Raw genomic sequence first — 8524 nt, forward strand, 5'->3', positions numbered from 1 at the left:
CTGGCCTGGCAGGAGCCGAGCTCGTTCCGGAAGAAGCCGAGCGGACGGGGGCCAGCCTCAGCGTCCCAGGAGTGAGGCGATAGCTGCGGCGACGACAGCGCGGGCCGGGATGAACCGCGACGGCTGAGGCAGCAGAGGTGCCGGCTGCGCGGGCCCCAGTGAGACTCCCTCGAAGCGCCAGCCCACCGTTCGGGGCTTTGCCTCGAGCCGAGCCCTGCCCCCGCGAGCCTCCCGGACCCCTTTGTGCGGCCGGAGGCGGCGGCGGGAACGGCCATGGCGGCCAATATGTACCGGGTGGGAGGTGAGTACCGGGCGCAGGGGTACGGGACCCGGGGCGGGAGAGGTTGGGGTCGGGACCTGAGGGGCTCGGCACCGGGTGGCGCGAGGCGCAGCGTATGGGGCAGCGTGGACCGGAGCGCGGACCGGAACCGGAACCGGGAGACTAGGAGAGAGGGTGCGAGGAACCGCGACGCGGCAGGGCGCCGAGACTCCCAGAGAGAAGCTGCGGGCAGCCCCGACGGCACTTTCAGGGCTGCGTCGGGGGCTTCCCGGGGCACGGAGTGGGCTTCGGAAACCGGTTCCGAAGGAGCTGACAGGGTAGGGAGGGAACGCGAGGGGTTGGGGCGACGGCTTTGCCACCGCGGGGGAGCCGTCCGGAGGTTTCCTCTTCCCAGGCGTTATTGTGCGCTTCGGTTCGAAAAGGTAGGGGCCCTGCGCTAGAGCGAACAATTACTTCGCCGCGACTGGGGTGCAACTCATCGCTGAGTTGTGGGGACTGCAGGGGAACCCCTGCTTCTTGCCTGTTCCTTAAGGCTCTCTTTTGAGTAAAGGATCTGATTTTAGAACTAGGTGTGGTGGGGATGGGGGACATCCTTATTTTCTCTTAGTCTGTCCACTTTCACATCTCAGCGCCCTCTCTACCTGAATCCTTATCTCCTTTTGATCCACTCAGGCCAACTTTCTCTCCTACCCTGGTGCTCTGTGTCTCCCATCTCCTCTGATCTTCGTGGTTCTCCCCCCTCCCTTCCCTTACAGATTACGTCTATTTTGAGAACTCTTCCAGCAATCCTTACCTGGTTAGACGGATTGAGGAGCTCAACAAGGTGAGTGGAGCAGAATCCCTCTCCCTCCCTCCCGCAGTGGTCTCTTCTGAGGTTTCTAACTTCTGGTGGAAGAGAGGATGCTATACTAAGTACCCATTCATATTCATTCATTCATTCATTGGATGTATTCAGGAAAGGCCATTGAGAGGTTAGCAGGAACTTTACTGTTCTGTCTCTTGGGGGCAAAGGAAAGGGATTTGGAAGTCTGTCCTTGAATGTAAGTCTTTACTCATATTTTCTTGGGCTTTTAAATTTAGGTCCCTCTGAAACTTACTGTTATTTGTCTCTTTGTGCATTTCTGTTCCCAGATGATCAATTTTCACTGCTACGTTGTTTTGTTTTTGTTTTTTTCCTCCCCTTAGACTGCAAATGGAAATGTGGAGGCAAAGGTTGTCTGTCTTTTCCGGCGCAGGGACATTTCTAGTAGCCTCAACAGCCTGGCTGATAGTAATGCCAGTGAGTATCTTCATCCCTTTCTTTTCCTCCTTACCCATCATCTGAGGCCTGGGCATGTCCCTGCAGGTATTTCCCCTGGTAGCATGCCCAAGGCAGAGGTGTGAGTTTGGGGGTGGGAAATGGCTGGCCTGAGGAGGGAGGCCTGTTTTTACACGTTGGGGTTGGAAGCAGGGTGGGAAGACTGTGATAAGGAAAGCCATAGTATGGTTTGTGTATGAGAGTAAGAGAGACATGATAACGTTTATTTAGGGTATGAGGACGAGCTTTAGAGAAACAATGCTTTTCTAAAGGGGGGCAGTTTGGGGTACATTGAGACAGTAGGTGGTGACTGAAGGTCAACGTGAAGAGGAAGAGATTGTACTGAGAAGCCTGCGTAACAGAGAAGCAGGCTTATTTTGTAATCACAAGGTGGTGAGAGTACCTGGAAGTTAGAAGATGGCTGGAAGTTTTCTTGCGCTTTTTAATTTCTCGCCTCGCCCATTTCCCCGCCCACCCCTCTCCATTTTACATCTTTCCCTTTTCATTTTGCCCTATCTTCATTCTCTTTAAGGTCTCATCTTGTTTTTTTAAAAAACATATTTTCCTTAGTTTCTTTTTCTTTTCCTGCTTTGGTTTTCTTTTTCCTTCCTTTTGTTCCACCTTTCTAAATTATTTTCCTTTTTCAGACTGCTCTGGGTGAGAAGGGGTTAAAGAGGAGCCCGGCTTACCAAGTTCCCTGGCCCTTTAGGGTTTCCAGCCCCATCTGGCAGGGGCTGACCTTGGCCTTGTCCAATCAGACAGGGTGTTGGGGGTGTGGTCCCCCTTGCCTTAGCACCGGGTTTCCGGAGCACACAAGCGAGGGGTGGAGCCTACTGCACAACCCCCCCTTCTCCCTGAGGTTGGGAACAATGCACCAATGAGCCTGGGGCTGAGGCTCTTCTGCCCCCTCCCACTTTGGTTGGCGCCTAGCCAGGTTAACCCCTTCTGCTAGGTTTCAGGGCAAGCTGCAGCTCCTTGGGGAGGAAGGTGTTGGCACTGGCTTGAGAGGTGTTGTCGTTGGAATCCCCAGGAACTATTATTAGCCAAGTAGAAAATGAGGGATAGTTAGGGCTGCATGTGATGTTTTAGAGCAAAGAGTCTCCTGAAATTGAAAAGAACTGGTAAACACAGTCTTGTGTGATATTTTTTCATCTTGAGTTCCTGGACCTCAGACTGGTTTAGCAAGAAAGAGACAAGTGTGATGTTCTTGCTGGCCTGTTGTGGACTTTGGTGTCTGAGTACTGGCAGCTGGGTATCGATGTATTTCTACAGCATTCTTCGTACTCTCAGCAGTTCTTCTCTAAGAGCATTACTGATAGAGTTGGGAGCATCTATGATGGGGCATAGAACTAAGAAGGAAAGCTGGTAGGGTAAGGGTATAGAAGGCAGACGCCTGGGAAATGTGAGAAAAAAACAGCCGAGATAAGAAATATTTTCCCTTTTTCCCTAAGTTAGAGTTTCCAGGGTGGTGTTTTGCTGGATCCATTTCTGACTTGGTTTCTTCCTCCTTAATCTCCCAGGGGAGTTTGAAGAGGAATCAAAGCAGCCAGGGGTGTCTGAGCAGCAGCGCCATCAACTGAAGCACCGGGAACTTTTTCTTTCTCGGCAATTTGAATCATTACCAGCCACCCACATACGGTACAGGACAACTGGGGCCAGCATAGCCTGCGTGCACTTAAGTAGAAGATGGAGAGAAGGAGGTGGTATTGAGAGATGCTGTGGGGAGGGAGAGTGGGGCTTACCAGGGTTTTCCAATCTCTCTCCTATAGGGGGAAATGCAGTGTGACCCTCTTGAATGAGACAGATATCTTGAGCCAGTACCTGGAAAAGGAGGTGAGAAAGAGATGTTGAGAGAAGAGCGAGGGGAATGGGTATTGCCCGCAAAAGGGAGGGGGAAAGGAGGACAATGATGAGGTACAGGGTTGCCAGACTGCCGGTTATGGAAACTCAGATACACCTCCCTCCCCGCCGCCTATGTGGATTGCTGCCCTGCTTACCTTGTCTCTCCCCAACTCCAGGACTGCTTTTTTTACTCACTGGTGTTTGACCCTGTGCAGAAGACACTTCTAGCTGATCAGGGAGAGATTAGAGTTGGTTGCAAATACCAAGCTGAGATCCCAGATCGCCTAGCAGAGGGTAAGCAACAGGACAAGATGGTACGGCTACCAGGTTATCTAATTCCAAGGGGCACTTTAACATTATAGTCTCTGTGAATGGCGTCACCTGGGGTTGTGCAGTGCACCATCTGCAGGGCTCTCTGCCATGACCCTGACAAAATGGGCCCGTAGGAACCTGAAAAGGGAAAATGGGAACAGTTGGGAAGAGAAGTTGGAGAGTTGATAGAATCCAAGCAGAGGAAGAGGAAGGAGGAGGTGCTATTGTGAATGAAAAGACATCAACTGTTTTCCCCTGCCCTCTCCCTGTTGATGCTATTGTTCTGTTCTCCAGGAGAATCTGATCATCGGAACCAACAGAAGATGGAGATGAAGGTCTGGGACCCAGACAACCCTCTCACAGACCGGCAGATCGACCAGTTTCTCGTGGTGGCCCGGTGAGGGGTGGGTGGATAGGGAAGATGGGCTGGGGGAGGTGTGCACATTGTTCTGAGTGCCATGGTTCTTAGAGATGGACTTTATTTCTTTCATTGCCATGGATGTTTTTCTTCTTTCTCCTCTGGCTTAGTTTCCCAGCCCACTTGGGCTTTTGACTTTTCTTTCGCTTTTGACTTCTCAATTTCTCCCTTAGAGCTGTGGGAACCTTTGCAAGAGCCCTAGATTGCAGCAGCTCCATTCGGCAGCCAAGCTTGCACATGAGTGCAGCTGCTGCCTCCCGAGATATCACCCTGGTGAGCAGAAGTTCGTGGGTAGTTGGGCAGACTGGGCTTTCTGGGGACTTGCAGAGCCTGGGGACAGGAGAGGAGGGTATCTCTGAGGGAGTGGGAGTGTTTTTTTTTTTTTTTTTTTTTTTTTTTTTTGAGATGGAGTCTTGCTCTGTCGCCCAGGCTGGAGTGCAGTGGCGCAATCTCAGCTCACTGCAAGCTCCGCCTCCCGGGTTCACGCCATTCTCCTGCCTCAGCCTTCCGAATAGCTGGGACTACAGGCACCCGCCACCACGCCTGGCTAATTTTTTGTATTTTTAGTAGAGACGGGGTATCACTGTTTTAGCCAGGATGATCTCGATCTCCTGACCTCGTGATCTGCCTGCCTCCGCTTCCCAAGGTGCTGGGATTATGGGCGTGAGCCACCGTGCACGGCCGGGAGTGGGAGTGTTTTAAGGAGCAGGAAGGGAGTGGTGCCAAAAGTTTCAGGTCCTAAGTTGCTCTCCATCTTCCCTGTAGTTTCATGCCATGGATACCTTGCAAAGGAACGGCTACGACCTGGCTAAGGCCATGTCGACCCTGGTACCCCAGGGAGGCCCGGTGCTGTGTCGGGATGAGATGGAGGAATGGTCAGCCTCAGAGGCCATGCTATTTGAGGAGGCCCTAGAGAAGTATGGGAAGGACTTCAATGATATTCGCCAGGATTTTGTAAGTGGATGGCACTAGGAGGAGAGGTGGGAGAGATGACAGGTGAGGGAACCAGGACCTGGGGCCAGATGCCAGCTCATTCTTCCTCCCTCTGCCCCCCTTAGCTACCCTGGAAGTCACTTGCCAGCATAGTCCAGTTTTATTACATGTGGAAAACCACAGACCGGTATATTCAGCAGGTATCATCTGGGCTGGGGAGGGTGGACCATAGCCTACCTGCTGACCTCTGCCTTTGAAGTTGATGACATTCTCCCTGCTATGAGGCTCTGATCCTTCTCTTTCTTTTTCCTTCTTACAGAAAAGATTGAAAGCTGCTGAAGCAGACAGCAAACTGAAACAGGTCTACATCCCCACCTAGTAAGTGTGGTGGGTAGGGGAGACCAGAGTGTTTTCCTTCTGTTCCCCTAACTTGTGCGTTCCTCAGTGATTGGGGGTGGGCAGGAGGTAGGGGCACACTGAGAGTGGAAATTGATTCTTTTCCTTGACCAGTTTCTTGGTTTTTTCCCTTCTCCTTGCCTTCCCCATTAGCACTAAGCCAAACCCTAACCAGATCATTTCTGTGGGTTCAAAACCTGGCATGAATGGGGCTGGATTTCAGAAGGGCCTGACTTGTGAGAGTTGCCACAGTGAGTTACGGGGGCACCGGGATGGTGGGGATGGGTGGAAGGCGTGCTGTGGCCCAAGAATCTGAGGGACTCAGGTAGCATGCTTCTTCCCTGTCCCCCTCCTGTCCGTGTTCTACAGCCACGCAGTCTGCTCAGTGGTATGCCTGGGGCCCACCTAACATGCAGTGCCGCCTTTGTGCTTCCTGTTGGATCTACTGGAAGAAGTATGGGGGACTGAAGACCCCAACTCAGCTTGAGGGGGCCACTCGGGGCACCACGGTAAGGATCAGTGGGAAGAAAACCAGGGGAGAGCAGTAAGCATATTCATGTGAGCTTAGGTGAAGGCCAGAATATTCCACTCTTTATATGGTGATGGTTTGATGGGCGGGGGGTGCTTGATGCTGGTTGGGGAGACACATAGGCCAAGAGGTCAGTAAAGAGATTAGACAGGAATAAATTGTCCCCTGCAGGGAATGGAAGAAAGAAGGGAGCCTCAGTGCTGATTTTTGCTCTCTCTCTTTCCTATGCTCTTCTTCTAGGAGCCACATTCAAGGGGTCATTTGTCCAGACCTGAAGCTCAAAGTCTCTCTCCTTACACAACCAGCGCCAACCGGGCCAAGCTACTGGCTAAGAACAGGCAAACTTTCCTGCTTCAGACCACAAAGCTGACCCGTCTTGCCAGACGCATGTGCAGGGACCTATTACAGCCAAGGAGGGCTGCCCGACGGCCTTATGCTCCTATCAATGCCAATGCCATCAAAGCAGAGTGTAAGGGCAGGGAGTAGTGGGGCTGGTGGTGGGTTTAGGGTTGCTCTGCCCAGAGACCGTTGTTTCTCTGGATGTCTAATAACAGGAGGGATGGTAGGCCACAGATAATTTTTTTAAGATTAGACTTGGCTTCTGGCCTCAGAGGAGACCTGAATGGTGAAGCCCTTCAGAAGCTTTCATCTTTGTTCTCCAGGCTCCATTCGACTTCCTAAGGCTGCCAAGACTCCATTGAAGATTCACCCTCTGGTGCGGCTGCCCCTGGCAACTATCGTCAAAGATCTGGGTATGGGATGGGGACCAGTGAGGGTGGCGTCAGGCTCCCAGGCCTTTCCCTGTCTGACATCTCTCCCCTTGCTTTTTTTCTTCCTCATGGTGTCCTCAGAGATTTAGTCTAACAAACTGTACTTTTGTTGTTTAATAATTTTTTTTGTAAACTATTCAGTATTACTGTACTGATTTGATAAGGTCATACTGATATTTGAAATACTAGTGATAGCTTGCCAGAACATTCCCCCATTGCTACTTTTGGGGATTCCCAGGTAAACTGGTCCAGGGAAGAGAGATGGAAGTAACAAAGGGGAACTGTGTAGGGAGGAAAAGGTGCGAAAGTTTTCTGTTTTTTTCCAGTGGCCCAGGCACCCCTGAAACCAAAAACACCCCGGGGTACCAAGACCCCGATCAACAGAAACCAGCTGTCCCAGAACCGGGGACTGGGGAGCATTATGGTGAAACGGGCCTATGAGACTGTGAGTTGACAGAAAGGGGTGGGCCAAATTGAGCTGGGTGGGCTTTTGTTTCTTATAGGAGTCTGAGAGGGTCCCTTCCCTCATTGTGCCATCCTACCCCTTTTCCAGATGGCAGGGGCAGGGGTTCCTTTCTCTGCCAATGGAAGGCCTCTGGCTTCAGGGATTCGTTCAAGCTCACAGCCAGCAGCCAAGCGTCAGAAACTAAACCCAGCTGATGCCCCCAATCCTGTGGTGTTTGTGGCCACAAAGGATACCAGGTAGGGCGTCTACCATGGGAGGGGCTGAGAGGGACAGTCCAGGCTGGTGAGTGTGGGGAGTAGGAGTGTCAGAGCAAGAGCTCCAGGAAGGCTGTGGATGCAGGGTGGGGATGCCAGAAAAGAATGGGCCAGAAGGCAGAATTGCACTGTGGAATGTGGGGCTTCACCTGGAGGTCTTAATGCTCTCTAAGCCTTTTCTGTTTCCCACTTGCTCTTTCTGGCCAGGGCCCTACGGAAGGCTCTGACCCATCTGGAAATGCGGCGAGCTGCTCGCCGACCCAACTTGCCCCTGAAGGTGAAGCCAACGCTGATTGCAGTGCGGCCCCCTGTCCCTCTACCTGCACCCTCACATCCTGCCAGCACCAATGAGCCTATTGTCCTGGAGGACTGAGCACCTGTGGGAAAGGGAGGTGGGCTGAGAGGTAGAGGGTGGATGCCCAGGGCACCCAAACCTCCCTTCCCTTTCGTGTCGAAGGGAGTGAGGAGTGAATAAGGAAGAGAGCAAGTGAGTGTGTGTCCCTGGAGGGGTTGGGCGCCCTCTGGTGTTACCACCTCGAGACTTGTCTCTTGCCTCCATGCTTGCCGATGGAGGACAGACTGCAGGAACTTGGCCCATGTGGGAACCTAGCCTGTTTTGGGGGGTAGGACCCACAGATGTCTTGGACAGTTTTGGGGGGAGGGTTTTTTAATTTTTTAAAAATTTTGCCTCCCTTTGTGAAAGGGGATGGGGAGGGGAAGAGTAAACAGATAACAGGTGGTGGTACCTGGTTGGGGGAGGGGGGCGTGCACTGCCATGTCTTTTTTTTTTTTTTTTTTTTTCCTAATTGGGGGTTTCTCTTTCTGTCCGGTGTCCGGACTTTCCTAATTGGAGTTTGAGGCCCCTAAGCTGGCATCAACCCCAGGCCACGCTCGCTCTTTCCTTCCCTCCCCTCCCCCTCTGCCTTTTGTACGCCAGTTCTCAGAAATAAAGATCTTTTGTCCGTTTTTTTAACCTCGGATTCTGTAATTGGTTCTTATAGTAACAAATAAAAAGCTGTTTTCTTCA

At 52.1% G+C, this 8524-nt stretch overlaps 1 protein-coding gene across 2 annotated transcripts; it reads left to right on the forward strand.

The window, feature by feature from the left end:
* Nucleotides 1–166: 166 nt before the first annotated feature.
* MTA2 (metastasis associated 1 family member 2) lies at nt 167–8524 on the forward strand. Of its 2 annotated transcripts, none has more exons than XM_009246244.4 (18): nt 167–301; nt 1036–1103; nt 1466–1559; nt 3098–3215; nt 3347–3410; nt 3596–3713; nt 4026–4128; nt 4323–4422; nt 4915–5103; nt 5208–5282; nt 5402–5460; nt 5632–5729; nt 5848–5987; nt 6248–6476; nt 6670–6759; nt 7104–7222; nt 7331–7479; nt 7705–8524. In XM_009246244.4, exons 1-18 carry the CDS (start codon nt 274–276, stop codon nt 7868–7870), a joined length of 2007 nt encoding a protein of 668 aa, XP_009244519.1. In that variant the 5' UTR covers nt 167–273; the 3' UTR covers nt 7871–8524. The 2 variants fall into 2 exon arrangements, with proteins under 2 accessions (XP_009244519.1, XP_024110846.1); XM_024255078.3 differs by lacking the exon at nt 167–301 and adding an exon at nt 595–702.

Source organism: Pongo abelii, chromosome 9 (genome assembly GCF_028885655.2).
Source record: "Pongo abelii isolate AG06213 chromosome 9, NHGRI_mPonAbe1-v2.0_pri, whole genome shotgun sequence".
NCBI classification, from domain to species: Eukaryota; Metazoa; Chordata; class Mammalia; order Primates; family Hominidae; genus Pongo; species Pongo abelii.